A 27437-nucleotide genomic window follows, 5' to 3' on the forward strand; every position below is an offset into this window, starting at 1 on the left:
ACATTTGCCAACTAGGGATCAACTGTTTTACGTAAAAGCAGATGTGTTCCATATCATTTTTTCTCTGGAAATAAAAGTTCATTAATTAACAGTGATTTTTAGATGGTCGGCTAAAGAAAGAGTGAAAAACACCTACGTCAAACCATTCTTTTAGGTTAACCCAGCTCAAAAATAAAGTATCCAACTCAGTATCTTTGTAATACATGATGGATTTATAAAGGATTCTAACTAAAAATAGTTTTTAATGGATTCAGACATAATAGATTACAGTTTCCAGAAATAGCTTTTAATATAAACTCAGCCAAGATTGAAAAAAAAAAAGTAAATACACACATAACCTTTTACAAACGAATGCAAGAACGATCAAGAAGCAAGAAAGGAGTTTCGGAAGAACAATCTTCCTTTCCTCTTTTTCTCTTCAATAAGTTTGCATTATAAAGACGAGAAAACTCTGAGTTCTTGACTTCTTGATCGCTCGAACAACCATAATCATCATCATCATCATCTAGAGCCCCTAAACCGCTGCTGGCTTAATCGTCTACGTCCATGGGAGGAGGATTTTTTGTAGCCGATAGTGGCGGCCATGGAGGAGAATACGAAGAAGGCCGTGTAACAACTTTTGTCGTGGTTGCCTGCATTGTTGCTGCAATGGGCGGTCTCCTCTTCGGTTACGATATCGGTATCTCAGGTTTGTTTTTCTTGCCAACCAAGAAAACCAGATTCGTCACGTCCTCTACTTTATTATGTTCTCAATGTTTGTTTGTTTGTAGGAGGAGTGACATCAATGGAGGAGTTTCTAACGAGATTCTTCCCGGACATGCTACGTCAAATGCAAAACGAAACAGGGCACGAGACAGAGTACTGCAAATACGACAACGAGCTTCTCACTCTCTTCACCTCCTCCCTCTACCTCGCTGCTCTATTCGCTTCTTTCCTCGCTTCAACCGTAACAAGACTCTTCGGTCGGAAAGTCTCGATGACCTTCGGAGGTCTCGCTTTTCTCTCAGGAGCTCTTCTCAACGGTTTCGCCGTCAGCCTCGAGATGCTCATCATCGGGAGGCTGCTTCTCGGCGTAGGCGTCGGTTTCGTTAACCAATCTGTTCCTCTCTACCTCTCCGAGATGGCTCCTGCTAAGATCAGAGGAGCTCTCAACATGGCTTTCCAGCTAGCAATCACCTTGGGGATCTTATCCGCCAACATCGTCAACTACGTGACCCCGAGCCTCGAGAACGGCGTGGGATGGAGATTATCTCTCGGCTTAGCCGCGGTTCCGGCCTCTGTTTTGCTCGTGGGGTCGTTGTTCTTGCCGGAGACGCCGAGCTCGATCCTCGAACGTGGGAACAAAGAAGAGGCTAAGAAGATGCTTCAGAAGATCAGAGGAACCGTGGAGGTCGAGCATGAGTTTACGGATATCTGTGCGGCGTGTGAGTCGGCCAAGAGTGTTCAGCATCCCTGGACGAATATCGCGCAAGCTAAGTATAGACCGCAGCTCGTGTTCTGCACCTTCATCCCGTTCTTCCAGCAGCTAACCGGGATCAACGTCATCATGTTCTACGCGCCGGTCTTGTTTAGGACCATTGGTTTTGGGAAGGACGCCTCTCTTGTCTCCGCAGTCATCACCGGTCTTGTGAATGTCTTATCCACCCTCGTCTCCATCTACTCGGTCGATAAATTCGGTCGCAGAGCTCTGTTTCTTGCTGGTGGTATCCAAATGATACTGACTCAGGTATATATCAGAATATAAACTTTGACATGAGTAATGAGTAATCTATTAACTAACTGCGAGTTAGTTTTAAGTTGGTAGTCCACGAAACTTGACGATTTGTTTTTTTTTTTTGGGTTTCAGGTGGCAGTTGGTTCGATAATTGGTTGGAAAATAGGACTAAACGGGGAAGGATTATTGTCCTCCCTCGATACGCAGATACTCTTGGGGTTGATATGTCTCTACGTGGCGGGTTTCGCGTGGTCGTGGGGACCGCTGGGATGGTTAGTGCCGAGCGAGATATGTCCATTGGAAATAAGATCGGCAGGACAATCGTTGAACGTGTCCGTGAACATGTTCTTCACTTTCCTCATTGGACAGTTCTTCGTGACGATGCTTTGCCACATGAAGTTTGGTCTGTTCTACTTCTTCGCCGTCTTGGTCTTGATCATGACGATCTTCATTCACTTCTTGTTGCCAGAGACGAAAGGAGTTCCTATTGAGGAGATGGCGAGAGTGTGGAAGGACCATAGGTTTTGGAGCAAGTATACTCGTGTTGTTGATGGTGGTGATAATGACGAAGAAGATGATGAAGTTTATATATTTAGTGTAAAAGCTTCAAAAGAGTAAAAGTGTATTAGGATTTGATTAATTTTGTTCAGGAAAACGTTTGTCTAAGTCTTACAGATTACTTCGACAGTATGACAAAATCTTATCGTCTTTTCTTAGAAATAAAGAAGCTTGTTACGTACATTCAAAGCCATGATCTTCCCCCAAACTGATCGTTATTAAATACTAGAATTGCACATTACCGCTCTGATAAGTGGAGTATCGTGTCATATAACTTAACAATTAAATAAACCCGTCTAATGAAATACTTTTTGTTAAGGTGCGACAATAATTAAAAGAAAGATATTAGCAAATACTTTGGTGCATAGGTCATAAATAAATTATTGTCACGATATAATGCAAAGAAAATATGAAAATATCGATGAGACAATTAAGTATAACAAAATCTTGCGTATCCGCCAACTGTCGACAAAGGAATTTGAATTATAGAGTTTTCGACATTTGCCATCTCACGTAAAACACGTGATACTGCAAGTATTTAAATTGAGTGGCAAAGAAAATAGCCAATTATAATTTTAAATTAAAAAAAACTTTAATAAGTTTTGATGTCAAAATCTACTTACCAATCCATTACCTCACTCATTGATTGGACTCCTTTTTTAATCTTTTCTATAGTTAAGATGCAAATAACTTTTATCCCAAAGATCAGATTCCACCGAACTAAACAGGTTTTGTGGCTTTGGTAAGTGTTTACTTAATCATAATACCTTTTTATCCAGTGGCTAAGAGTTATGGTAAAGGGATGGCACAGAGGTAAAAGTTATAAAGCACCCTGTTTTAAGCCTTAAATTTTGCAAAAGAGATTATATAAAAGTTTTAGAACATAAAAAAAAATTAAGTAATAACCAATAATTTATTTACGTGCAAATTTTTTGTGTGTGTGTTTAAGCGTCCAAATACATAGGACCAGGCTGTGCACTAGTATCCAGATTCAAACCTGAGTTACAGTTTACTTTACGCAGTAAATAGTAAAAGGTTAGTGATTAAACTCTTGTAATGCAAATAATTATAGGTAATACTAATAACCAATAATTTATTTACATGCAAAATTTTTGTGTGTGTGTTTAAGCGTCCAAATACATAGGACCAGGCTGTGCACTAGTATCCAGATTCAAACCTGAGATACAGTTTACTTTACGCAGTAAACAGTAAAAGGTTAGTGATTAAACTCTTGTAGCGTCGGTGACGTGGCTGGGTCTAGCATGGATAAAAGTCTATTAAATGCACGTAGCAGCCTGCAACAACCGCAGCAAGGACCGGGTCCCACCGAGTTGACCCACCTGGCTTAAATTCCCTTGCCGGAGCGTGTCACACACGCGAGGTCTTAACCGTGGGTAAGGAGCGTGAAGCTCACCGCTTGGTGACAAAAAAGTCCCCTCTAAAAAAGCAAAGAGAGAGAAAAAAAAAAGACACAGAGGGAGTGAGCTGTGAAAAGGACCCACCACCCATGTGCTCTTCTTCCTGTCTCCACCAGCTCCTGCCTCTCAATCATTAGCTTCTCCTCCTCTCCCTCCTTCTCTGAATGTGTTTCAGATAGAGAGTAAATTATAATAATATTAAGAGACTGATACAAACACCATTTTTTCTCTCTTCCAAAAAAAACAACCATGTCTAATAACAACAACGAGGGAGTTATGATCTCTAATGGATCTCTCATCGAACACCAGAGACAACATCAACAACAACAACAACAACAGCAGCAGCAGCAGCTGAATCAGAAACAATCTTCAGACGGAGGAGCTCTCGCCGTGAAGAAACCTCCGGCGAAAGACAGACACAGCAAAGTCGACGGGAGAGGGAGGAGGATCCGGATGCCGATCATCTGCGCGGCTCGCGTGTTCCAGCTGACGAGAGAGCTCGGCCACAAATCCGACGGCCAGACGATCGAGTGGCTTCTCCGCCAAGCCGAGCCGTCGATCATCGCCGCGACGGGAACCGGCACGACTCCGGCGAGTTTCTCCACCGCGTCGGTCTCGGTCCGGGGAAACTCCACCGTTATCTCCGCTTCCGCGAACTGCGCTCTGTCCTCGTCTTCCTTGGACCACAAGCCTCCTCCTCTGCTGGGCTCCTCGCCGTTTATACTCGGGAAACGCCTGAGGGGCGACGAGGATTCCGGTAAAGAGGAGACAATGGGGTCTTTTGCTACTCCGGCTGGGTTCTGGGCGGTTCCGGCGAGGCAGGATTTCGGACAGGTCTGGAGCTTTGCCGCTCATCAAGAGATGTTCTTGCAACAACAGCAGCAGCAACCAGCAGCTGCTGCGCTATTCGTTCACCAGCAGCAACAGCAACAGGCAGCGATGGGTGAAGCTTCGGCAGCTAGAGTCGGGAACTATCTTCCGGGTCATCTTAATTTGCTTGCTTCTTTATCTGGTGGAGCTCCCGGGTCGGGTCGGAGAGAGGATGACCAGCGTTGATGAAGTTGAGCTCTTATTTAGTTTGGTATATATATATAAAATATTAAACTCTGTTTCTCTATTGTCATCGATCAATCTCTTGCATTGTTTTACTCTAGTGGTCTCTCTATGGGTGTGTTTTTTCTTTTCTTTTTAGAGATTGGTTGAATGATTCCAGGAGTGATTTAGTGTTTTTTAAGTTAAGATTAGGGTTAGGGTTTAAGAACCTGGTCTTAATTAAAAATTGTGTCAGAGAGTTTTTTTTTTTTTTTGTGGAAGATCGATATCTCATCGGAACCAAGATTTTACCTTAAGTACCTCATGTAGGGTAATGAAGAAACCGCGGAGGTTTTTTTTTTGGCCCCCCCTTCTTGTCTGGTTTTTCCGGCGAAACAAAGCCTTCGTCTAAAATTCCAGATACTATATTATATTTTTTTTTTTGTTGTTGTTGCTAATTGTGTAATGTGTTACAACAACTGTGGCGAGCAAATTGCGCAAGCTGTTAACCACATTATTATTTTAATAAATGTTTCCAGAACTTGTTTGTTTGTTTGTTTGTTTGCTTTTTCTTTTCATTTATTGACAGACGAAAGCTTTTATCTGAGTGTGATTGTCTCGCTGAAATCTAACTGGATGAGTATATGGATTGTTGGTTTCAGAAGGTTATTTTCTTGGGGTTTCGCGTCAAGATTTTGAATGCAGGAACAGAGGATTCAGTAGAAAAAGACAAAAAGCAGATGTGTCATCTGACTGAAATCTCTTCTTCAGACTTTTATTTATTTCTCATCTCGTAAGAATTTATGTCATGTGTTTGGAAGATTGGTTTGTCACGTTAGTCAGATAAAAGATTGACTCGTATCTCTTTTTTCTTACTGCTGAAAAGTTAATACCAAAAGGCGACATGACATTTCGAATCAAGTTCTCTATATTTTTTTTCAAGAAGCACAAGCTCTAACAAAACTGAACAAATAAGAGTTATAATGTCTCTTTGTTTGTGCTGAAGTCTTTGTTTGTGCACAATGATTCCGGGCTCTGGCTCCGGTGTTTTGTCCCGGTCCAGTGATGCTATGTATCAGTCGGCTTTGAACTTCTTGTATCATTGTATGTGTGCTTTAGTTGTTAAAGATAATCCTCATATGACAAAAAAAGAGTCTCTTGTGTGAAAGTAAACTACTCAAATATGTGGCGGATCCATAATCACGTAGCGCCGTACGGCGGAGCCAGCCATAATTTAATGCTTGTTTTGATTTTGGCGAAAGTAAATTCACTACTATAATTCATTCAAACCTCGGTGAAGGACAGGTACGAAAAATAAAGTTAGTTACTAAAAGTGTAGTTTTAATCCCCGTGATAGTATATTCAAAGCTTGAAATAGTAAAAAACTTTCACGCAACGCATATAACGTTAGAATAGTTAAAGTTAAAGTATGCTATATTTACAACTAATGCCTAGTGCATAGATAATGTTAATTGTAGTTTCATTTTTTTTCAATCATAGCTAATATTAATTGAATGTTGTATTAAAATTAATAATTCATTTATCACTATTCTATTTTGATGAATACTATCAAAGTGATTAGATGGGTTGCTGCTGCTGACCAAAAAAAGATTTTTAGATAATTTAGGTGACACTAACCAATCAAAGAATTAAACAATTTGCCATAAAATAAGAATTCCATTAATGGAAAGATCTTAACATAAAAGTTGGTGTTTTTATTTCTTAATTAGTACTAGAGTAATTAACACTCAGCTGTCTAATATAATGCAAATAATTATAGGTGGGGATATAAAGTAATCAACTCGTATCAAAACATCCCGCACCTTTTATTGTCGAATCATCTAAAAATGACCCCAGCTCCAATAATGGACATGGTCCCATTCCTGTCTACCAAAAATAATTTGTATAGGTTGGCATACGATATGTTAATAAAATTATTTTTGTCTATATGGCGTTTTGGACCGACACACGTAAGTAAATAGCTTCAATTTACCAGCTCTATGCCGTATTAAATGTACTGTCAAATAGTTTCTCTTTAAATCTTACCAAAGAAAAACAGAAGGAATTGATTACTTTTTTTTGAGCAACAAGGAATTGATTACTAAAAATCATTATAGAGACACTCAGACTTTTAAATTCTACGAATATAATTCAACCGTACATTAAAAGAGATGAACCTCAAATAAATATCGACACTTATCCTTCGAGGTAAAATAGTACTCCCTCCGTCTTATTTAAGTGATGTTTTAGAATTTTTATTTTATCTCATTTTAAGTGATGTTCTCACTAATCTAGGTAAAATTTAATATGATTTGAATTTTATGACCAATTATAAAATACTGTACTTTTTTATTATTGGTTAAACTAGTTTTATTTAATGTATTTTTATGTTACCAAAATAAACTACATAAAAATATGTATTTTCTTAATCTATATGCAATAGCCTAAAACATCATATAAAGTGGGAGGGAGGGAGTAGTAAAATAGTAAAGGAGCAGTGTGTCAATTGTCAAAACATACATACAACACGTAAGGTTGAAAATGTTTTTTTTTTTAAATCGTAAAACTAGATGGACTTAGATGGGCCTTAGTACGGGAATTAATGGGCCGGACTTCGTTTCTGACGCTAACTAAACTTAATGGGCCAGACCTCGTCGACTCGGAGCGGAGAAGTGCATTTTTCGCCGCAGAGTTTCAGCTGACTCGGGAGGACGCGACTGAGAGAGAGAGAGAGAGAGAGAGAGAGAATGGCGTCGTCATCATCGGCGAGAGGAGAGCTGGAGAAGATGGGGATCGATCAGCTGAAAGCGCTGAAGGAGCAAGCGGATCTGGAAGTGAATCTCCTCCAGGACAGTCTCAACAACATCCGCACAGCCAACGCACGCCTCGAATCCGCCGCGGGAGCTCTCAACGATCTATCGCTTAGACCACAAGGCAAGAAGATGCTTGTACCACTCACCGCGTCTCTGTACGTGCCTGGGACGCTTGACGAAGCTGATAAGGTTCTTGTTGATATCGGCACTGGTTACTTCATCGAGGTACAACGATACAATATAGATAGAGAACTGTGATTAGGAGTCGTTTGTGAAGAAGTTGAATATGTGTGTGTTTGTGTGTAGAAAACAATGGAGGATGGAAAAGACTATTGTCAGAGGAAGATCAACTTGTTGAAATCAAACTATGAACAACTCTTTGAGGTATTTGCTTTTAGATAGATCCTGATGCTGTGTAATTAGTAAGTGGAACGATTGGAATCGGATTCTATAACTACTAATTTTTTTCTTTTATCTCAAAACTAAAGGCTCTTTTTAGGGACTGATCCAGTGTAAACGTTAAAAAAAGGGTTGAGGGATTTGATGATAGTTTAATAGCTGCTAAGAAATGTAATCAGAGATAGCCTTTGGTTGGTTTTTTCACTCCTTAGAGCCATAGATGCAGCATACATTTTAGTAGTGCACTCCACATTTGATTTGATGTTCAAGTAACTTTTTCTGACTACTGTTTCCGTCTATCAAGGGATGCTCTCTCCTTCCGTTTTTTTTTTGTCCTTCACAGCTTCAATGAGTATATTTATTAACGTTAATCTTGCATCATTGCCAAGTTGTTCCAGTACCCTTTTTGTTTCAAGACCTGATAAGTTTGTTTTGAGGTTTAAGAATGTTTGTTGTCTAATGCAAGGTGTTGGCCAAGAAGAAAAGTGTGGCGGATGAAGCCGGGATGGTCTTGCAGGGTAAAGTTAGACAGTTACAAGCTGCAACCACGTCGTGAAAAAATCCTTCATTTTCTTGTGGCTTTTACTATTTTGGTGTTTTGAGATTTGCACATTGTTTTGTCTGATCAGTTTTTGTTACACACTCTTATGATCTCAATCAGGTAGTGTTTTTCTGCGCTATGAGAACTTTGTGCTGTAATATCAAAGTGAACAAATGTTGCTTGGTTATTCCCCATAAAGCAAAGAGTAAAGAGACAAAAGCCATCATGTTATTGTTTAGGCAGAAAGAAACAAACTGAATCAAATGAAAATTTTAAATACAACTCTTGTTTTTGTTGTTGCAAAAAAAGGACTCTCTGTTACGTGTTTGATCATCATCTGTGATCTGCACCAATTGCTTCTTGAATCGACTTGAAGCCGTCCCTCTCTAAGCAACTCACAAGTTCTTCCTATTTGCACCAAAATGTCATGAATATTAGTATAATACACTATCTGAAATCGATATGCAGAGTTTATTACAACAACGACTATCTCAGCTCCACCAAATGTAGCTTTCAGACTTCTCATGCACTACTAAGCTTCCATGATCCAAGAGAAGTCCAGTACTTAAATGGGAAAGTAAAGGGGATACCTTTATTTGAGGGATGAGAGCAGGTCCACCATATGCAAACCCAGTGTACAGCTGAACAAGAGTAGCTCCTGCTCTTATCTTCTTGTAAGCATCCTCACCACTGAAAAAAAAAAATCCATCTGAATCAGAAATTTCGTCTTTTGTTTCTCCTCGCAAACTAAAAAAACATGTCGACACGTTTACCTGCTAACACCGCCGCAGCCTATCAATGGAATCTTTCCCTAAGTAAGATGTCATGAAAATAGCCAATAACCCGAATCAGAAATGTTTTAGTTCCTTGGTAACAATAGTTAATCATCTCTTTTTAGATTGAAAAAAAAAACTTACTCGTGTCAGAGTGTACATCTCTCTTAACATGTTGGTGGAGAGAGGAAAGAGCGGTTTCCCACTCAAACCACCTGTTTCTGTTGACACAGGGTTGTTGCTTACAGGATCTGGCCTCGAGACAGTTGTATTTGATATGATCTATAGGACAATAATAAAGACAGTATCATCATCAACATAACCATGACTTATACAGCAGATACCAAAGACATTGATGAAACAATAGGTTAGTACGTGTATAAAGATAACTTACCAGCCCATCCAAGTGGAGAGCAAGAGCAACCTACACAAACCAATACAAATCATACAATGTTGTAAGAGCCATTTTACTTGGTGGAAAGTATAGACTTTTGTTTTTTTTTCCTAATTACAACTCACCGCTGCAATATCTTCAAGCTCTCCTCTGGATAGATCAGGAGCAATCTTCACAAGAAGAGGAGGAGGACCATCATCACCCCATTGCATCTCATCCCTAGCAGCTTGTACCTTCTTTACAAGGTCCTTCAACTGTTTCCTTCCCTGAAGCATTCTCAGCCCTGCCGTGTTGGGTGATGAAACATTGATCACCTGTAGATAGGAAAAAAAAATGAATATTAGGAGCAAATAATTTTATGGTAGATGATAAGATCAAATGACATTATAAGAAGGTTTTTTTACCAAGTAATCAGCATATTGAGACAAGTTATGAACTCCCTGGACATAGTCAGCAGCTGCATCTTCACTTGTCTTGTTCTTACCAAGGTTGACTCCAAGAATACCAGGTCCGGATTTGCCCCCTGGTTTTCCTTCATCGCTTGGAGATGACGAAGTGCCTGATGTTTCCGCTAACATTCTTTTACCATGTTGAGCACCTAACCGCTTCGCAACCACAACAATCCCTTCACTGTTAAATCCACACCTATTGATAATGGCTCTGGAATAGACAAAGAAACAAATCCGAAAAATATGAATATCTGAAAAATTAAAAAGGTCGGTCAGGGGATTTGAGATTCTCTCACCCATCTTCACGTAATCTGAAGATGCGTGGTTTAGGGTTGCCTTCTTGTGGAACTGGAGTTACAGAGCCAACCTCAACAAAGCCAAACCCAAGTCCTAGCAATCCCTCTGTAGCTTCAGCGTTTTTGTCAAACCCAGCAGCAAGTCCGATTGGGTTTGAGAACTTCCTTCCCCAAACTTGGAGTCCCAAGATCTGTGGATCAGGCCTCTTCTCTCTAGGCACCCACCCGCGAGCAGCAGCGGTAACAGCCAGCTTGTGGGCAAACTCAGCATCCAGAAGGGCAAAGAGAGGGTTCACAACTTTTGTTGCTGAGAACAGCCACCCACTGTCCAACCAACACAAAGATGGAGCGGAAGGTTAAAAAAAGTGATCACAAAAGTAACAAAGAGAGTAAAAGACAAAGATAATGTAAGGTATTAAGTTTGAAGTACCAGAAGGTAGCTTCATCAGCAGTACTGACATAAGCTCCTCCAGCTATGGCAAGACCAATGGTAGCTCCTGTCAATATTCTTCCCTAAAGAGATTCCAAGACAAGACAAAAGCTACATACTTTGAGACATGAGGAGAAAAAACTGTTTTGCTTCTTGTAAGAGCAAAAATGATCTAAATCTACTTCTATACTAATATAAGCATTTGATCATACAAATACTCGTAGACAAGCTAAAAGAGATTTAATTTAACAAAAAGGTGCTTACTTTTTTGGAAAAGTGAGGGACTTTAGGTGTAGAGGAGGAAGCTCCAGGAGCCGAAGAAGAAGAGTTACGAATCGCTCCACCAAGAGGATTAGAGGAGACCCTTCTGAACAAAAACTCTCTCGCCCATTTAGCCGACGACGTCGCTGCCCTTCCAGCCATTAATTAACAGAATTAAGAATAAAAGGATTTGCTTTTTTTTTTCAGACAGCCCGTATAGATACAAGAAGAGGGTTTTAGGCTTTGAGCTCACGGCTTTTGATGACAGGAAGAGGAGGAGGCTACGCTAAATGCGATGGGGTCGGTTTCAGAGAATTTGCTAAAACCCTTTTGCTTTGTTGACAGATTCTTTCCGGTTCGATTCACCGGTTTAGTTTAATTAACCGGAGAGGAAACCTTCTATCACTAATGACTTTTGCACAGATTCCTTCCGGTTCGCTTAACCGGAGGGGAAACCTCCTAGGTTTTTATAATATCAACCAGATCGAACCAAGAGATTGATAAGGTCTCTCTGTCTTGTGTAAAAAAGCAGGAGTGTGAAGAAGCAACTCTCTGTTTTCTCTAACAATGGCTTCTTGTGTTGTGACGACGACAAGCAGTTTCTGTACTCTTTCAGATTCTTCTAGTATTCGTTTGAAGTCCTCCAAGCTTGTCCCTCTGGTTCGGTTCCTTGTTGAAATTCCCCTTGTGGTTTTGCTTCTTATGAATCTGTATCTTTCAATCACTAAAGCTTTTGAATTTTCGTTTTTTTTCGTTTCTGTTAAAGAGTAATCAGCAGAGAAGACGTTCTCTTCGGTCAGGAGGTGGTTTAAAGGTTGAAGCTTACTATGGTCTGAAGACCCCTCCTTATCCTCTTGTAAGTCTAAAATGAAACAGATGCGCTTAGTTTTGTACTTGTCAAGTGAGATGCTTTTATTTTTGTGTTGCATAGTAAGTGTCTCTTGCTTGCCTCTGTAATCCATTTGATGTTCTGTAATAAGCACAGACATGGTGGAAAGTTTGTTAATTGGGTGTTCTTAGGGTATGTCAAAAGAAACATGTTTATGTTGATATACTAAAAGAACATGTGAAAAATAGGATGCTTTGGAACCGTATATGAGTCAGAGAACACTAGAATTGCATTGGGGTAAACACCACCGAGGCTATGTGGACAATCTTAATAAACAGTTAGGGAAAGACGATAGACTCTATGGATACACCATGGAAGAGCTTATCAAGGCCACATACAACAACGGCAATCCTTTACCTGAGTTCAACAACGCTGCGCAGGTTTACTTTACTTAGCTGCTTCTTGTTGTATGTACATCAGTCACATCACAATCCAAGGCAAGAGGCTGATGTTGGCATTGTTGTTGTTTTAAGGTCTATAACCATGATTTCTTCTGGGAGTCGATGCAACCTGGTGGTGGAGACATGCCTCAAAAGGGTGTTCTTGAGCAGATTGAGAAAGATTTTGGGTCGTTTACGAATTTCAGAGAGAAGTTCACTAACGCAGCTCTTACTCAGTTTGGTTCTGGCTGGGTCTGGCTTGTTTGTGAGATAACTCTACAAAGCTTTTTTCACTTGTCATAAGATTAACTTGAAACTAAAAGAATGACTCTGAAGATTGGGAATCTTGATTCTCCTTTTTTGCAGTGAAGAGGGAAGAGAGAAGACTTGAAGTGGTTAAAACCTCAAACGCCATTAACCCACTAGTGTGGGACGATATTGTATGTGAGAGTGTCTCATTTGTTTTCTTGTGATGTTTCCTCTTGAATTGATCTCATATCTTTTTTGCTGTTGTTTACAGCCAATCATCTGCTTGGATGTGTGGGAGGTATAATACTATCTCCTCTCTGCTCACTCATACTCCCAAGAAACACTTAAGAAATGAATCTTCTAATCTCTTTTCTTTTTTCATCTCTGTACTTTGCAGCACTCTTATTATCTGGACTACAAGGTAAAAAAACTAGCTTCAGTTTCTGAACCATCTAGTCTTCTTAATGTTCGTTCAAAAAAGGCTGATGAGTGTGTTTTGTTTTTTTCCCGGGTGGTGGTGGTGGTAGAACGAGAGGGCTAGGTACATAAACACGTTTCTGAACCATTTGGTGTCGTGGAACGCTGCAATGAGTAGGATGGCCCGTGCTGAGGCGTTTGTGAACCTTGGTGAACCCAACATCCCAGTTGCCTAAGCTAATAAAAGAAGAACTCTTTCTCGAGAGTCCATGTGAAAGCGTATCCTTGACAGTTTGAGCAGTCTCATTTTTGCAACAGGGGTCCCAAACAAGAAACAGTTGCTGCTTCCTCCATCATGTGACCCATCTTTTTGTCATGTGTAGTTGAGAGGTCTAATATGAGTCATATGACATAGACTTGTTTGTTTGTTATATACCAAAACGATTTTGCTAGTGTTAAAACTTAAAATTGCTACACAACACGATCTCTTATTACTCGCAGCCTTCCATATAGTATATGATTTGAATACATTATGTCAAGTAATTTAGGCTTCAGGGCTGGTCCGTGTGACCCTGCACATGACTGAGAGTATACATACATACTAGTAGGTTTCTTCTTCTTTCTTGGGTCTTCATCTCCTCAGAAATACGATTTGGCTATTTGGCACAATTTTTGAGTCTTCATCTCCTCATATTACGTTTGAATGTTTGCTAAATGTGTTCAAACTGATACTTAGAGAACTAATAGGTTTAAGAGATTGGTTTTGATCAAGATCATATATTTATTTGGGGAAGTTTCAACATTTGGATCAAGATCATATCCTTCCTGATGCCACAACATTTTGCTCAGAGAAGAGTATGCAGAAGAGAGTGTTGCTTATAAGCAAAGAAAGGAGGACCACACTTCAGAGATTCTACTCTTAGGGACTGAGTTGGGTTGATTTCACACAAAATGACAATTAAAAACATTCAGGTTTTTTCTCCATTTTTAAGATTGTGTAACAGAACAGATTCAATAACGGTTACAAAAAGTTGTGTTCTTTTCAGACAAAGATCTTAGCTTTGACGCAAACTTGGAAATTTTATTACTGATTCTTTAATATGATTGTAAGAAGGTGGAACAAAACAAGCAACTAAAGTAAAGGAAGAAAGACAGCAACACATGTCTCTCTCTCTCTTTTCATTCGTTGACTTTTCATTGGTTAAGTGTCTGCTGTTACAGACCAAACAAAACAAACCGCCATTGTAAGTGCTGCTCAATGATAAGACAGAAAACAAAAAAAAAGAAACTTTAAAATGTCTGAATTGCCCTGCCCATCCACCGAACATGGAAGATGAGATGAGATGAGATGAGATGAGGAGCATCTTTGCGTCATCTTCACAAAATCTGTGTTGCCTTTCCTTGTACCACACGATCCCTAACTCTCATCTACTCTAATAACATAGCAGCTGAGGTTAGAGATAGAGAGAGAGGGTTTTCATTTGATAGTAAGCCCTAATTCAATTGATCTTTTATCTCTCTCTCTCTCTCTGGTCATCATGGCTTCTTCGGTCTGCGTTAACGATGCTCTAACCGACGACGAGCTGAGATGGATACTGTCGAGGCTAGACGCAGACAAGGACAAGGAAGTGTTCGGTCTCGTCTGCAAGCGGTGGCTGTATCTGCAGAGCACCGACCGGAAGAAGCTGGCGGCGCGTGCTGGTCCCCACATGCTTGGTCGCCTCGCCTCCAGGTTCACTCGAATCGTGGAGCTGGACTTGTCTCAGTCAGTCTCGAGGTCGTTTTATCCAGGTGTCACTGACTCTGATCTCACCGTCATCGCCGAGGGGTTCAAGTGCCTCAGAGTTCTTAATCTCCATAACTGTAAAGGTAAGTTACTGTCTTTGAAACAATTAAAGTCTTCTTTCTTTTGAGAGTTTCATGTCTGATTAAACTTGAAAAGGAAGAATCTTTAAGACAATAAAGGTACTGTCTTTGAACAATTAAAGTCTTCTTCTTTTGAGTTTCTTGTCTGATTAAACTTTAAAGGAAGAATTTTTAAGACAGTAAAGGTACTGTCTTTGAACAATTAAAGTCTCCTTCTTTAAGTTTCATGTCTGATTGAACTTTAAAGGAAGAATCTTTAAGACAGCATAGGTGTTAGTTAGATTTGTTCTCTGATGATTTCAGCTGCAATTCATCACAGAAGTGATTCTAGGATTGTGACTTCATCTCCTCATGATTAGTCTAAGACCCTCTTCAAAGGAAACTATGAACTTGTTTGATTAACATCTCTATGATTGCTTGCCTCTTTGTATTGGTTCTGTCTGAACTTCCTAGAGTCTGTATAAGCCTGTTTTCTTTGACAAAGTGGATTGCTTTATGTGGTGTCATGATGGTGTTTGTTTGTTTGCTTTTCTGTGAACAGGTATTACAGATACTGGTTTAGCCTCAATCGGTCGGTGTCTTTCTCTTCTGCAGTTTCTTGATGTATCATACTGCAGAAAGCTCTCGGACAAAGGCTTATCAGCAGTTGCAGAAGGCTGCCGTGATCTAAGAGCATTGCATCTAGCTGGCTGTCGCTTCATCACCGACGAATCTCTGAAATCGCTCTCCGAGAGATGCCGTGACCTGGAAGCTCTGGGACTCCAAGGCTGCACCAATATAACTGATTCAGGACTCGCTGATCTTGTGAAAGGATGCAGAAAGATCAAAGCTTTGGATATCAATAAATGCAGCAACGTGGGAGACTCTGGAGTTTCCACCGTGGCGAAAGCCTGTGGGTCTTCGCTCAAGACGCTCAAGTTGCTGGACTGTTACAAAGTTGGGGACGAGTCTGTATCGTCCCTGGCTCGGTTCTGCAAGAATCTGGAAACTCTGATCATCGGTGGATGCAGAGACATCTCTGATGAGTCTATCGTATTGCTGGCGGATTCTTGCAAAGACAGTCTCAAGAACCTGAGGATGGATTGGTGCTTGAATGTATCTGACTCTTCCCTCACCTGCGTTCTGAGGAAGTGCAAGAACTTGGAGGCTCTTGATATCGGCTGCTGCGAAGAGGTTACAGACAGTGCTTTCCGGGAGTTAGGGAGCGGAGATGTTTTGGGGTTGAAGGTTTTGAAGGTGAGCAACTGTCCGAAGATCACAGTTGCAGGGATAGGCAAGCTGTTGGAGAATTGCAGCTCTTTGGAGTATTTAGATGTAAGGTCTCTTCCACATGTGACTGAAGTAAGATGCAGCGAAGCTGGTCTTGAGTTCCCCTCATGTTGTAAAGTTAACTATTCTGGAAGTTTAACCGAGCCAGATGTTCTGCTTTGATTGTTGCTGTTGGGAAGATTGTCTGTGGTGTGCCCTAAACCCTCTGTGATCTCTCTCTCTCTATCTATCTCTGTCTCGTGTATGAGTGCACTCATGGCTTATGGCCCATTAGTGAGTCCTTCTCTGAAGCTTTTGTACATTATTGTGCATTGTATAATTGGTTGTGACCGCTCCTTTATTGTTGTTATTCAGTTGCTTTGCAAAGTGTGTGTATTTCTCGTTGGATCTGATATTTGAAGACTGATTCTCTATTTAATACAATGGAGCAAAGTGTGTTTGTCCTAAAGCTTTTGTTGTGATCAATTTGATGTGCATTTTGTTGAAATGATATGAGGATGTCTACATTGTATGTTCATAGGATCAGCTAAATATACATTCACCACTGAATTGAACACAATGTGTTTGTACAATGTAATGTCTTGTCTCTTTCTAGGTTCTATCCTAATTATTGCTCATGATTGTTTAGCGCCTGCTCGAGACAGTTGAAAGCTTTCTGGTAGCTAGTGAATCCCATGAACCAGAAGTCAAAATCATCGACAGTGACTACTTCAAGGTACTTCTGAGATGGTTTCTCTGTGTTCAGACTCTGGTTCACTCCCTTGATCTTGCACAGAGGGATTGACACTTTGTAGTGAACTCTAGTGAGATCTCCTTGAGGAGAAGCCACTTTGATTGATCTCTCGCTGCAGAAAGCAATCTTCTTCGATGAGATGAAGAGTAAGCCTGCGATGGGACCTGCCGTTGTTGATAGGTAACATTGGTATGCCTTAAAGAGTTTCTCTTCATCGTAGACTTTAAAGAGCCGCTTGTAGATCTTCTCTAAGCCTCCCATTTGAATGATCTTAGCTCCTAGGGATAGCTTTCTCTTGACTGTTTCAGTTAGCTTTGGTCCTAACTTGCTTTGATCCTTAGCTCCATTTGTGAAGCTATTGCTTCGGAGAAACGATTTTCCCTTAACTTTTTCAGATTTCTTGGAAGGAGATTGGATTTGGAGCTTGTTGATGGAAGCTGGATCAGGCAAGTAACCTGCCAGAGTAGTCTTGGCTGCCGGAAATGCACTAAGGTGTTGGTTAACTCTGCTCAGTGTCATCTTGGAGGGTTGAGTAGTGATCTTGAATCTTAATCTTGAGAGATATTGTGAGTGATGGTGGCTGATGAAACCTGTTTGGTGGGAAGGTTATTTAAAGGGAAGGACAAAGAGAACAAGTGGCAGTTAAAAGAGAAGCTCTGAATCGTTGAGGCTTGAGGAGCTTTGTGGTAATGGGTGAGTCATGGATGGGGTCATCAAGTCGCACAGATAAAACTACTTTCTTTGGTGTTAAAAAGCAATGAATGAAGAAGATCCAGCATATGCTCTGTTTTTTGCTTTATTGCAAGACATATATATGTAAATCAAGGTTTTACAATATAACTGATGAAATGTTTAATTTTTAAAAAATGTTTTTTTTTGCTTTCCAAACTTCAGAATCTTCTTGAAACAGTTTGTAAAGTAATCTCAGTCATCTCTCTTGAAATTTAGTAGATGTTATTTACAAATTGATTGATCGTTTATATATCAAAATCAAATGTTAAAGTTATACTATTAGTAAATATAATATCTATATTATTAAAGTTGAAGTACAAATTGAAGATGTTTGGAAACAAAGATAGTAGAATAAATGAGATATACTTGGAAACATGGATAGTAGAATAAATGAGATATGTTTGGAAACATGGATAGTAGAGATGTGTATTTTCTTTTATTTACAGATTTAGTCATTGTATTTTCAATAAATTAATAACAAATGAGAATTGTTTAGAAACATGAATAAAATATTTAATACTTTTTATTTAAAAATTTAGCCATTGTTTTTAAAATAAACTAAACAATCTTCTTTCTATATTTCTTTTTATTTATAATTCTGTCACTAAATTTACAATTCTTTATGGTAAAAATAAAAACACAAACTGAAATATAAATAGTATATTATATAAAACAATTTTTAAAAACAGTTTTATTACCTTATTTAGTTTAGTCAAATATAAAAATTTCAAGAGTTCAATTGTCAAAAAAAAAAAACATAAAATTAATAATAATTCATAGAAACCTAATGCAAAAAATTAAAATTTTGAAACATGGATAAAAGTATATCAGTTTTAAAATATACAAAATGGACTAATCTAATTACCTAAAAACATTGTTTTGTCTAAAATAATCATAAAATAAAATTTAAATTTTATATACATATTTCAAATCAGAAAAATAATTTAAAGTTGATTTATATCAAAAATTGATTTAAAATATGCATATATTCAAAAATTTATTTTTACTAAAATATTTTCCAATAACCATTATTAAAAATATTTTCAATAAATATAAGAAAAGTACAACAAAAAGATTAATTTCATATACCAACTTAAATTGTGGTTTTTATATTTCACATTAAACTTTAAGAATATAATATATGTGATTATTTATAAGATGATACATATAAAATACTATTAATTATATGATTATTTATATGATGAACTAATACAATTAATTATATGATGACATATATATGATACATAATACTATAATAGTGACTAGGGCTGGGCGTTCAGGTATTCATTCCGGTTCGTTTCAGATTTTTTATGGGTTTTGGGTTTCCGAGGTCAAATATTTCAGCTTCATTCATATATTTCTAAATTTCAGTTCGAATTATAACTAGGGCTGGGCGTTCATGTATCTATTTGGGTTCGTTTCGAATCTGTTTAGGTTTTGTTAAATTCGTTCAGGTATTTCTATATTAATTAATATATAATATGTCACATTGTTTAAACAAAATATCAATGTAAAAGTTTTGTACAGTTGCGTTCTAAAATCATTTATTTTAACAACAAGCCGGATAAATATGTTAATTGAAGAGATAATAAAACAAAACCAGAGAAACACATAGTTTACCAGAGACACTATATGTGTCAAATTTATTATAATTTTTTTACTAAAATAAACACATTCAATAATTACAAACAAATAATATATTTTATAAAAGTGAAAAATAATACCCGCGCTTTCGAAGCGCGGGTCAAAACCTAGTTAGAATTATAGATCCAAAGGAAGTTAAAAAGACAAATAAAGTTAGAAAGAAAGAAACATAACCGCACGGTATGACGTTAGACTCCGACAAGCTTTTTTGTTTTTTAACCTACAAGTTGCCAAACATCAAGCTTTTTATTTTATCATTCTCTCATTTTCTTACCCTAAGTTTTCATTTTTTTGAAAAGATATCTAAATATGTATAGAAGATGCGATATGTTTCCTGATTGATCGGAACATGCATGAAACAAGAAAATATCAAATCAAATAGTGTGTGTAACGCTTTATAAATCTGTGGAGCAAACTGAGTCATGCAAGAAGGGGACGTTGTGTGGCTTTGGAAGCTTTTTGCGTTGGCATTGTGTCTTTCTGATGCCTTTATTTCTTTATTAAGATTTGTTACCATTTTTGGTTTCTAGTAAACATTCAGATTCTAGCCGAATTAATTAACGAACAAGTATAACTTTTGTTGAATCTTTTCTTGCATGTTCACTCTGGCTTCTATCTTTTTTCGGAGGATCAAACTTTATTGTCATGAAGCTATACAAGCTTGAGATCAGCTTTGAGTTTTTATGGAACAATCTTGATCATTAACTTTTTGGAATCTTATATAGGCTTCAAGAACTTATGTCGATTTTGATCCAGTTAATTATACCAACTCAAAAATTTTATAGATCATTTCCAAAAGAATATTAACTGACTAGTATCTTTAAAAAAAATAATGATGGAGTTATATGAATCATGTATGTTTAAGGCTTCTATCAAAATTATAATTAAAACTTAGAAGTTTAGAAATATATCAAAAATTTTAAATTTTAAGATCCTAATTTACAGATTTAATTTTTAATTAATATCTTTTTAATTTTAGATTTAGACATTTTCGACCACTCCAATTACACATACTATACTAAAAAATGTCCATGGTTATTAGGAACGGAATGGCTGTTAAATATTAATTTCACAGTGAGACTCAACGCATGTGGTGCATGAATTAAAGAAAACAGTTGATTCAAGTAAATATATTCAATCTCTTGCTGATCTTGTTGACAATGGATAACAAAAGGATTAAAGCTTAAAAAGAGTTTTTACAATATTGTCTGAATTTTCTAGGCTCTATTCTAACATTCTTCGATTGAAAGATAGGGTTAAATTAGAAATGAAATATTTCCTCTTCAACCTTCGGCTTGTTACTGCTCGAGAGAAAGTGCTTGCTCGAGACAGTTGAATGCTTTTTGGTAGCTCATGAAGCCCATGAACCAGAAGTCAAAGCCATCGACCGTGACTACTTCAAGGTACTTCTGAGATGGCTTCTTCATGTTCATACTCTGGTTCACTCCCTTGATCTTGCACAGAGGGATTGACACTTTGTAGTGAACCCTAGTGAGATCTCCTTGAGGAGAAGCCACTTTGATAGATCTCTCACTGCAGAAAGCAATCTTCTTTGATGAGATGAAAAGTAAGCCTGCGATGGGACCTTCGGTTGTAGATAGGTAACATTGGTAGGCCTTGAAGAGTTTCTCTTCGTCGTAGACTCTAAAGAGGCGTTTATAAATCTTCTCTAAGCCTCCCATTTGAAGGATCTTAGCTCCCAGGGATAGCTTTCTCTTGACTGTTTCAGTTAGCTTTGGTCCTAACTTGCTTTGGTCTTTATCTCCGTTCGTGAAGCTATTGGTTCGCTGAATCGATTTTTTCTTGCTTTGTTCAGATTTCTTGGAATGAGATGGGATTTGGAGCTTGTTGATGGAAGCTGCTGGGTCAGGCAAGTAACCTGCCGGAGCAGTCTTGACTGCTGGAAATGTAAGAATTTGTTGGTGGACTCTGCTCAATGTCATCTTGGAGGAATATTTAGTAGTGATCTTGAGAGAAAAAAAGAGAGAGAGAGCGAGATTGTGAGTGATTGGTGAGGATGAAACTGTGTGGTGAGATGGTTATTTAAAGGGAAAGACAAAGAGACAAGAGGCAGTTGAAACAAAGCTTTGAATCGTTGAGTCTTGAGACCTATGTCGTAAAGTCTGAGTCATGTATGGGTCATCAAGACACACATAAAGCCACTTTCTTGGGGTTAAAGGCAATAAGAAGATCAACCATATGCTCTATTTTTCTTTATTATTTTTAGGGGCAAAATAATCATATAAATAAATAATAAAGTTTTGTAATTACCAAATCCATGTGAAGAAACAAACTGGTGAAGTAAATCTCAAGAACATGTGAAATGTTTAGGTTTTTGTTTTTTGATTTCCAAATAACAAAACAACTTAGGAGTGCAATTTAATCATCTTCAAATGTCTCGAAACCTTTTATTTCAATTTAAGATTTCATTCAAATTGATGATGAAATTAAATCACAATTTCAACTTGAAGTTTTGATATAAAAGATGCCTGGAAAGTTTATTTAAGAAATAATGGAAAAGAAAAAAAAGTTTTTTTTGACAAAGAAAAAAAAGTTTTAAAAGAAAAGAAAGATGATAACTCGGAGTGACGTTAATTTTTCTTCTATAAGCTTTGTAACCTACAAGTTGGCAAAATAGCAAACTTTTTTACTTTTATTTTCTCCTTTTTCTACTCTGATTTTGTTTTTCACATAAATTTATATATGTAAAAGATAAGATATGTTTCCTATTCAATTGGAGCATGAAACAAGCTAAAATAAAATCTGATATTACTTTAAAAATAGGTGAGAGTAAATGGAGCCATGCAGAAGGGGGACGTCGTGGCTTTGGAGCTTTCTGCGTTGGCGTTGCTACTTTCCAATGCCTTTATTACTTTAATTTCATGCTATGATAAGAAAAATCGGTTATAATTTATTTATTTAGTACATAAAAGGCAATAAAGAAGCAAGAAAATAGTTAATAACAGCATAAAAAGGAGATCCATTTGAATTGGATCCCACCATATAATTATACATGTTTCATCAATTCGTCACCCATGTGATATTCACATGGTTTATATACCATATATAGTTTTAAGGACATTGTATTTAGGTATAAATGATTATAAATAGGTACATGTATTTCGAAAAGGTGAATGATTAGTTAGTTGTTAAAACAAAATGATTCGGTAGTTGTTATTAGGACATTTAAATTCAGAGAAGGAATATATGTCACACCGACATCTAAGATGCGAACATATATTTTTATTCGAAGTGGGTAGTGTCGATTCTACCAAACCCTGAATAATATTTGATGTCTTATCATATTATTAAACTTAATTTTCTTTTTCTCATTATTGAGTCGTTGTGTACAATATTTGGACACCAAATGATAATATGATAGATAGTTATATTTTTCTATATATGAATGATTAAACAGTCAATATTTATGCATTAGCCTATCCATCACCCATTGATCTTGTAGCATGTATTACGTATATTTTAAACAATATATTTACAAACCATTCAGTTTCGAGCTTTATAATGTTCATCATTTTCGGGATCTATGTCCTTAGTCGGATAAGATATTTAGACTATATAATATACGAGCAATCGAATGTGTATGTCGACAGGTAAAACTTGGTGGGGACTGGGGAAATGGTTGATTGGTCAAAGAAAATATACAAATAGATCAAAGGAAGAGAAAAAGAATACAGAACATGACCGGTCGCACTCAAATATGTAATTGTTAATATATTTGTTTTTTGCAACTAAAGATATAAGTGAGAATCGAACCTAAGTATGATTAACAATTTAACAGGGATTATCTTCTCAAAAGTTTCTGATAGATTTAATATTAATATTTTTATGTAATTTAATTAATAGTTATATTTTAATCCCTGTTTTAGATCACAAAACTAAAATAAACCAATTAATTAAAACACATGTGTTGAGAGTGTCTTTATCTTTTTTTTTTTTTTTGAGAATGTTAATGAAGAATCATTAGTTTCTGACATCATTTTTTTATAAAAAATCCATTTTAATTTTCAGAAAACTGTTTAACAACCTCCCTTGGGGTTGTTCTTAAGGTGTGCACAACCTATGTTTTACCATCGGATTAACCAAAATTTTATTAATTGTTACTCCCTCCGTTTCATATTAAGTGTTGTTTTAGAGAATTTTTTTTGTTGCAAAAGAAGTGTCATTTTAGAGTTTCAATGCAAAATTTATTAACTTTATTCTCCATTCTATTTTTCTATTGGTTGAATTGTATCGGTAATGATGTTTTTATATTGAAAATATGCAAAATTAAATATTTTCTTAATTCGTGTGCACAAGTCTAAAACGACACTTATAATGAAACAGAGGGAGTATTATTTTCCGACGTATGTATGATGTAATTTGACATTATTAACAAAGGTATATAAATTAGAGAAAACAAAAAAGCAAGAAATGTGACGTGAGAGACAATTTGCCTTAGCCTGAAAGAAATATTTGGTCATTGCCATTGGAGGGATGATTTCAGGCTTTTTTTTGGGCAAGTAAATGTGCCATGCACTCTCGCCTGTGCATTGTCATCTCCACGTAGATTTTCTTTATTACAAAATATACGTTTAAACCCTCTAACAAGAAAAAACAAAATATACGTTAACAAATACCAAAGAAATTTCGTATACAATATATATATATATATATATATTTTTAAAAATATATTTGCATATAGATATATATATATATATATATATATTTATAAGTCTAGTATAACTATATACGTTGACAAAAAGAAATTGTATGAGACTATAACTATATACTATATGTTTTTTCAAAAAAAAACTATATACTATATTCCTTTTGTCATATATATCATATAACTAAACATATTTGAAAAAAGAAAAAACTAAACATATTTGATACATAGTGCGATTCTTAACATGCGAAACGAGAAAAAAAAAGTGACTATATGTTAACACTTCACCACACTGTGAAAAAAAAAACTATATACTATATTCCTTTTGTCATATATATCATATAACTAAACATATTTGAAAAAAGAAAAAACTAAACATATTTGATACATAGTGCGATTCTTAACATGCGAAACGAGAAAAAAAAAGTGACTATATGTTAACACTTCACCACACTAAACCAGTTACACAATTTTATCAACTCTATAGATCAATAAGAATAAATTTAGCAAAAAAAAAATCAATAAATAGACGTACCAATAATATATACTTGACAAATCGGTTGCAAAAAAAAATATAGAGACTTGATCTTCATTGCTCCAGACCATCACAATTCACAACTGACTCGTCTCATTAACAGAGTGAACTCATTGTACATAGCTTTCATCTGATAGTTTATGTTTTACCAGATTATATACTCAAAATGAAATAACTCAAATGGTTCCATTGAAAAAAGGAGTTCATATGCGTCTCATTTTTCGAAACAACCCTGACCAATTACTGGGACAAAAAGAGAGAAAATATCAGCATGATGATAATCAAAAGCATGTCTAGAAACAGAGACAATGCGTGTGAGAGAGGAAAGTGTCATTTCTGGGGGAAGTAGTAGAAGAGATGATATGTTTCCTCATTTATCGGAACATGCATGAAACAAGAAAAGACCAAATCAAACATTACGTGACGCTTTATGAATCTGTGAGCAAACCCTTTCTTCCAAAATAAAATCTATCGAGGAAATTGTGTCATGCAGAAGGGGACGTCGTCGTGTGGCCTTAGGAAGCTTTCTCTGTTTGCATTGTGACTTTCTGATGCCTTAATTTCTGTAATTTCATACTAAATTAATAAAAATGCATTGCCATTTTTGGTTTCCGTAACCGTTCAGACTATTTGATTTCGATGAGTATTTTATTGCACGTTCACTCTGACTTCTTTCTTTCTTGCCATGAAGTTTCTTGTGTAACAATCTTTGTTGGTTAACTTTTGGAATCTTATATAGGCCTCAAGAACATATGTCGATATTGATTCAGTTATTAACAGTGTTTTCTCAAATTATTTCAGAACCTTGTTTAAAAAAGTATTAACCGTATATTTTAAAATTTTAATAATGTAATTTTAGTAGTTAATAATTTCATCTATATATGTTTAACATTTTATAAAAATTTAAAGCCCGAAACTATAAATTTTAAAATCTTTTTTATATATTTAACTAATTTTTGTTTTTTGGATTCGGCTTTGTTCTGAAACGTCCTTGGTTATTAAATAGTATTAGTTTCACACTGAACTCAACGCATCTTGTGGTGAATGATGGGATTGTGAATTAAGGAAAACTGATGATATCAGTAAATATATTCAGTTTCATGCTCTTGTCAACAATGGATAACAATAACATTAAAGCTTTAATTAAAAACAAAAGAGTTTGTACAATATTGTTTAAATTATCTAGGCTCTCTCCTAATTAACATTTTTGGATTGAAAATGGGTTAAATTAGAAATGAAATATTTCCTCTTCAACCTTCAGCTTGTTACTGCTCGAGAGAAAGTGCTTGGTCGAGACAGTTGAATGCTTTCTGGTAGCTCGTGAATCCCATGAACCAGAAATCAAAGTCATCGACCGTGACTACTTCAATATATTTCTGAGATGGTTTCTCTGTGTTCAGACTCTGGTTCACTCCCTTGATCTTGCACAGAGGGATTGACACTTTGTAGTGAACTCTAGTGAGATCTCCTTGAGGAGAAGCCACTTTGATTGATCTCTCGCTGCAGAAAGCAATCTTCTTCGATGAGATGAAGAGTAAGCCTGCGATGGGACCTGCCGTTGTTGATAGGTAACATTGGTATGCCTTAAAGAGTTTCTCTTCATCGTAGACTTTAAAGAGCCGCTTGTAGATCTTCTCTAAGCCTCCCATTTGAATGATCTTAGCTCCTAGGGATAGCTTTCTCTTGACTGTTTCAGTTAGCTTTGGTCCTAACTTGCTTTGATCCGTAGCTCCATTTGTGAAGCTATTGGTCCGTTGAAACGATTTCCCCTTAACTTTTTCAGATTTCTTGGAAGGAGATGGGATTTGGAGCTTGTTGATGGAAGCTGCTGGGTCAGGCAAGTAACCTGCCGGAGCAGTCTTGACTTCTGGGATTAATGCAAGAAATTGTTGGTGGACTCTGCTCAATGTCATCTTGGAGGATTGGAAATGATCTTGAATCTTGATCTTTAGAGAGAGAGAGAGAGAGAGAGAGAGATTGTGAGTGATGGTGATGATGATGAAACCTTGTAGTGGGATGGCTATTTAAAGAATACACAAGGGCAGTTGAAACAAAGCTCTGAATCGTTAGACTTGAGACCTTTTGTGGTAAAGGATAAGTCAAGTATGGGTCATCAAGACACACATAAAAGCCACTTTCTTGGGGTTAAAGGCAATAAGAAGATCGCATGTTCTCTGTTTTCTGTATTGTTTTTGAGAAAAAAGTTAATCATATAGTTAAAGGAGACATAAACAAATAAATTAATAATGTGGTTTTGAAACTACCAAAATTATGTAAAGACACAAACTGGTGAAGTGTTTTAGGTTTTAGTTTTTTATTTCCAAATAACAAAACAACTTAGGGGTGCAAATTAATTCCTTTCAAATGTCTCGAAACCTTTTATTTCAGTTTAAGAAATCATTCAAATTGATAAATCGCAATTTAGACTTCAGAGTTTTGATAGTAAAGGTAAAAAGTTTTTTTACAAAGAAAAAAGTTTAAAAGGAAAAGAGATGATATATAACTCGGACTGACGTTAGTCTTCTGTAAGCTTTTTTACCTACAAGTTGGCAAAATAACAAGCTTTTATACTTTTATTCTCCTTTTTCTAGATCTGATTTTTTTTTTTTACATTTATCTATATATTTATCTAGGAGATAAGATATGTTTTCTATTTAACTGGAACATGAAACAAGATAAAATAAAAGCTAATATTACGTAACACTTCTAAAATAGGTGAGAGCAAATGGAGAGCCATGCAGAAGGGGGACGGGGACGTCGTGGCTTTGGAGCTTTCTGCGCTGGCATTGCTACTTTCTGATTCCTTTATTACTTTAATTTTCATGCTATGATAAGAAAGATCGGTTATAATTTATTTATTTAGTACATAAAATGCAATAAAGAAGCAAGAAAATAGTTTTTAAAAAAAGGAAGATCCTCATTTGAATTGGATCCCACCGTATACATGTTTCATCAATTCGTCACCCATGTGAATATGTG

General features: G+C 36.7%; 9 protein-coding genes across 11 annotated transcripts; 5 read left to right on the forward strand and 4 right to left on the reverse strand.

Annotated features, from left to right (window-relative positions):
- The first annotated feature begins 255 nt into the window (after nucleotides 1–255).
- On the forward strand, nucleotides 256–2432 carry LOC108852463 (sugar transport protein 11). The gene is made up of 3 exons (XM_018625966.2): nucleotides 256–688; nucleotides 771–1726; nucleotides 1847–2432. The coding sequence occupies exons 1-3, from the start codon at nucleotides 547–549 to the stop codon at nucleotides 2330–2332; spliced, it is 1584 nt and encodes a 527-aa protein (XP_018481468.1). The 5' UTR covers nucleotides 256–546; the 3' UTR covers nucleotides 2333–2432.
- A 1362-nt stretch (nucleotides 2433–3794) lies between these two features.
- LOC108855848 (transcription factor TCP7) lies at nucleotides 3795–5643 on the forward strand. 2 transcript variants are annotated; one of them, XM_018629763.2, is made up of 2 exons: nucleotides 3795–4750; nucleotides 5385–5643. In XM_018629763.2, exon 1 carries the CDS (start codon nucleotides 3940–3942, stop codon nucleotides 4744–4746), a length of 807 nt encoding a protein of 268 aa, XP_018485265.1. In that variant the 5' UTR covers nucleotides 3795–3939; the 3' UTR covers nucleotides 4747–4750; nucleotides 5385–5643. The 2 variants fall into 2 exon arrangements, with proteins under 2 accessions (XP_018485265.1, XP_018485264.1); XM_018629762.2 differs by having other exon boundaries at nucleotides 3796–4771.
- A 1744-nt stretch (nucleotides 5644–7387) lies between these two features.
- LOC108854950 (prefoldin subunit 5-like) lies at nucleotides 7388–8662 on the forward strand. The gene is made up of 3 exons (XM_018628626.2): nucleotides 7388–7760; nucleotides 7842–7919; nucleotides 8401–8662. Exons 1-3 carry the CDS (start codon nucleotides 7470–7472, stop codon nucleotides 8488–8490), a joined length of 459 nt encoding a protein of 152 aa, XP_018484128.1. The 5' UTR covers nucleotides 7388–7469; the 3' UTR covers nucleotides 8491–8662.
- On the reverse strand, nucleotides 8642–11384 carry LOC108854947 (dihydroorotate dehydrogenase (quinone), mitochondrial). The gene is made up of 10 exons (XM_018628624.2): nucleotides 11082–11384; nucleotides 10818–10900; nucleotides 10388–10711; nucleotides 10047–10302; nucleotides 9768–9956; nucleotides 9643–9672; nucleotides 9393–9530; nucleotides 9249–9286; nucleotides 9066–9165; nucleotides 8642–8883 (listed from the first exon to the last, which is right to left on the reverse strand). Exons 1-10 carry the CDS (start codon nucleotides 11238–11240, stop codon nucleotides 8809–8811), a joined length of 1392 nt encoding a protein of 463 aa, XP_018484126.1. The 5' UTR covers nucleotides 11241–11384; the 3' UTR covers nucleotides 8642–8808.
- Nucleotides 11385–11572: 188 nt separating this feature from the next.
- LOC108854949 (superoxide dismutase [Fe] 3, chloroplastic) lies at nucleotides 11573–13492 on the forward strand. Of its 2 annotated transcripts, none has more exons than XM_057009516.1 (8): nucleotides 11573–11734; nucleotides 11835–11934; nucleotides 12156–12347; nucleotides 12441–12612; nucleotides 12714–12787; nucleotides 12868–12894; nucleotides 12994–13017; nucleotides 13124–13492. In XM_057009516.1, exons 1-8 carry the CDS (start codon nucleotides 11646–11648, stop codon nucleotides 13247–13249), a joined length of 804 nt encoding a protein of 267 aa, XP_056865496.1. In that variant the 5' UTR covers nucleotides 11573–11645; the 3' UTR covers nucleotides 13250–13492. The 2 variants fall into 2 exon arrangements, with proteins under 2 accessions (XP_056865496.1, XP_018484127.1); XM_018628625.2 differs by having other exon boundaries at nucleotides 11574–11738; nucleotides 11845–11934.
- A 799-nt stretch (nucleotides 13493–14291) lies between these two features.
- Nucleotides 14292–16596, forward strand: LOC108855421 (uncharacterized). The gene is made up of 2 exons (XM_018629237.2): nucleotides 14292–14882; nucleotides 15421–16596. The coding sequence occupies exons 1-2, from the start codon at nucleotides 14552–14554 to the stop codon at nucleotides 16308–16310; spliced, it is 1221 nt and encodes a 406-aa protein (XP_018484739.1). The 5' UTR covers nucleotides 14292–14551; the 3' UTR covers nucleotides 16311–16596.
- A 76-nt stretch (nucleotides 16597–16672) lies between these two features.
- LOC108855396 (GEM-like protein 6) lies at nucleotides 16673–17440 on the reverse strand. Its single transcript, XM_018629205.2, has one exon. It carries the CDS (start codon nucleotides 17398–17400, stop codon nucleotides 16756–16758), a length of 645 nt encoding a protein of 214 aa, XP_018484707.1. The 5' UTR covers nucleotides 17401–17440; the 3' UTR covers nucleotides 16673–16755.
- A 2932-nt stretch (nucleotides 17441–20372) lies between these two features.
- Nucleotides 20373–21330, reverse strand: LOC108851714 (GEM-like protein 7). The gene has a single exon (XM_018625173.2). It carries the CDS (start codon nucleotides 21198–21200, stop codon nucleotides 20556–20558), a length of 645 nt encoding a protein of 214 aa, XP_018480675.1. The 5' UTR covers nucleotides 21201–21330; the 3' UTR covers nucleotides 20373–20555.
- Nucleotides 21331–25574: 4244 nt separating this feature from the next.
- Nucleotides 25575–26623, reverse strand: LOC108852214 (putative GEM-like protein 8). Its single transcript, XM_018625719.2, has one exon. The coding sequence runs from the start codon at nucleotides 26369–26371 to the stop codon at nucleotides 25724–25726; it is 648 nt and encodes a 215-aa protein (XP_018481221.1). The 5' UTR covers nucleotides 26372–26623; the 3' UTR covers nucleotides 25575–25723.
- Nucleotides 26624–27437: the final 814 nt, after the last annotated feature.

Source organism: Raphanus sativus, chromosome 4 (assembly GCF_000801105.2).
Source record: "Raphanus sativus cultivar WK10039 chromosome 4, ASM80110v3, whole genome shotgun sequence".
NCBI classification, from domain to species: domain Eukaryota; kingdom Viridiplantae; phylum Streptophyta; class Magnoliopsida; order Brassicales; family Brassicaceae; genus Raphanus; species Raphanus sativus.

Coding starts and splice junctions, on each gene's coding strand:
- LOC108852463 (XM_018625966.2), top strand. CDS start 547: ATGGGAGGAGGATTTTTTGTAGCCGATAGTGGCGGCCATGGAGGAGAA. Junction 689..770: donor TTACGATATCGGTATCTCAG/GTTTGTTTTTCT, acceptor GTTTGTTTGTAG/GAGGAGTGACATCAATGGAG. Junction 1,727..1,846: donor TCCAAATGATACTGACTCAG/GTATATATCAGA, acceptor TTTGGGTTTCAG/GTGGCAGTTGGTTCGATAAT.
- LOC108855848 (XM_018629763.2), top strand. CDS start 3,940: ATGTCTAATAACAACAACGAGGGAGTTATGATCTCTAATGGATCTCTC.
- LOC108854950 (XM_018628626.2), top strand. CDS start 7,470: ATGGCGTCGTCATCATCGGCGAGAGGAGAGCTGGAGAAGATGGGGATC. Junction 7,761..7,841: donor GCACTGGTTACTTCATCGAG/GTACAACGATAC, acceptor GTTTGTGTGTAG/AAAACAATGGAGGATGGAAA. Junction 7,920..8,400: donor ACTATGAACAACTCTTTGAG/GTATTTGCTTTT, acceptor GTCTAATGCAAG/GTGTTGGCCAAGAAGAAAAG.
- LOC108854947 (XM_018628624.2), bottom strand. CDS start 11,240: ATGGCTGGAAGGGCAGCGACGTCGTCGGCTAAATGGGCGAGAGAGTTT. Junction 10,712..10,817: donor GCTGATGAAGCTACCTTCTG/GTACTTCAAACT, acceptor TTGGTTGGACAG/TGGGTGGCTGTTCTCAGCAA. Junction 10,303..10,387: donor TTCAGATTACGTGAAGATGG/GTGAGAGAATCT, acceptor TGTCTATTCCAG/AGCCATTATCAATAGGTGTG.
- LOC108854949 (XM_057009516.1), top strand. CDS start 11,646: ATGGCTTCTTGTGTTGTGACGACGACAAGCAGTTTCTGTACTCTTTCA. Junction 11,935..12,155: donor AGACCCCTCCTTATCCTCTT/GTAAGTCTAAAA, acceptor TGTGAAAAATAG/GATGCTTTGGAACCGTATAT. Junction 12,613..12,713: donor TGGCTGGGTCTGGCTTGTTT/GTGAGATAACTC, acceptor CCTTTTTTGCAG/TGAAGAGGGAAGAGAGAAGA.
- LOC108855421 (XM_018629237.2), top strand. CDS start 14,552: ATGGCTTCTTCGGTCTGCGTTAACGATGCTCTAACCGACGACGAGCTG. Junction 14,883..15,420: donor TAATCTCCATAACTGTAAAG/GTAAGTTACTGT, acceptor TTCTGTGAACAG/GTATTACAGATACTGGTTTA.
- LOC108855396 (XM_018629205.2), bottom strand. CDS start 17,400: ATGACACTGAGCAGAGTTAACCAACACCTTAGTGCATTTCCGGCAGCC.
- LOC108851714 (XM_018625173.2), bottom strand. CDS start 21,200: ATGACATTGAGCAGAGTCCACCAACAAATTCTTACATTTCCAGCAGTC.
- LOC108852214 (XM_018625719.2), bottom strand. CDS start 26,371: ATGACATTGAGCAGAGTCCACCAACAATTTCTTGCATTAATCCCAGAA.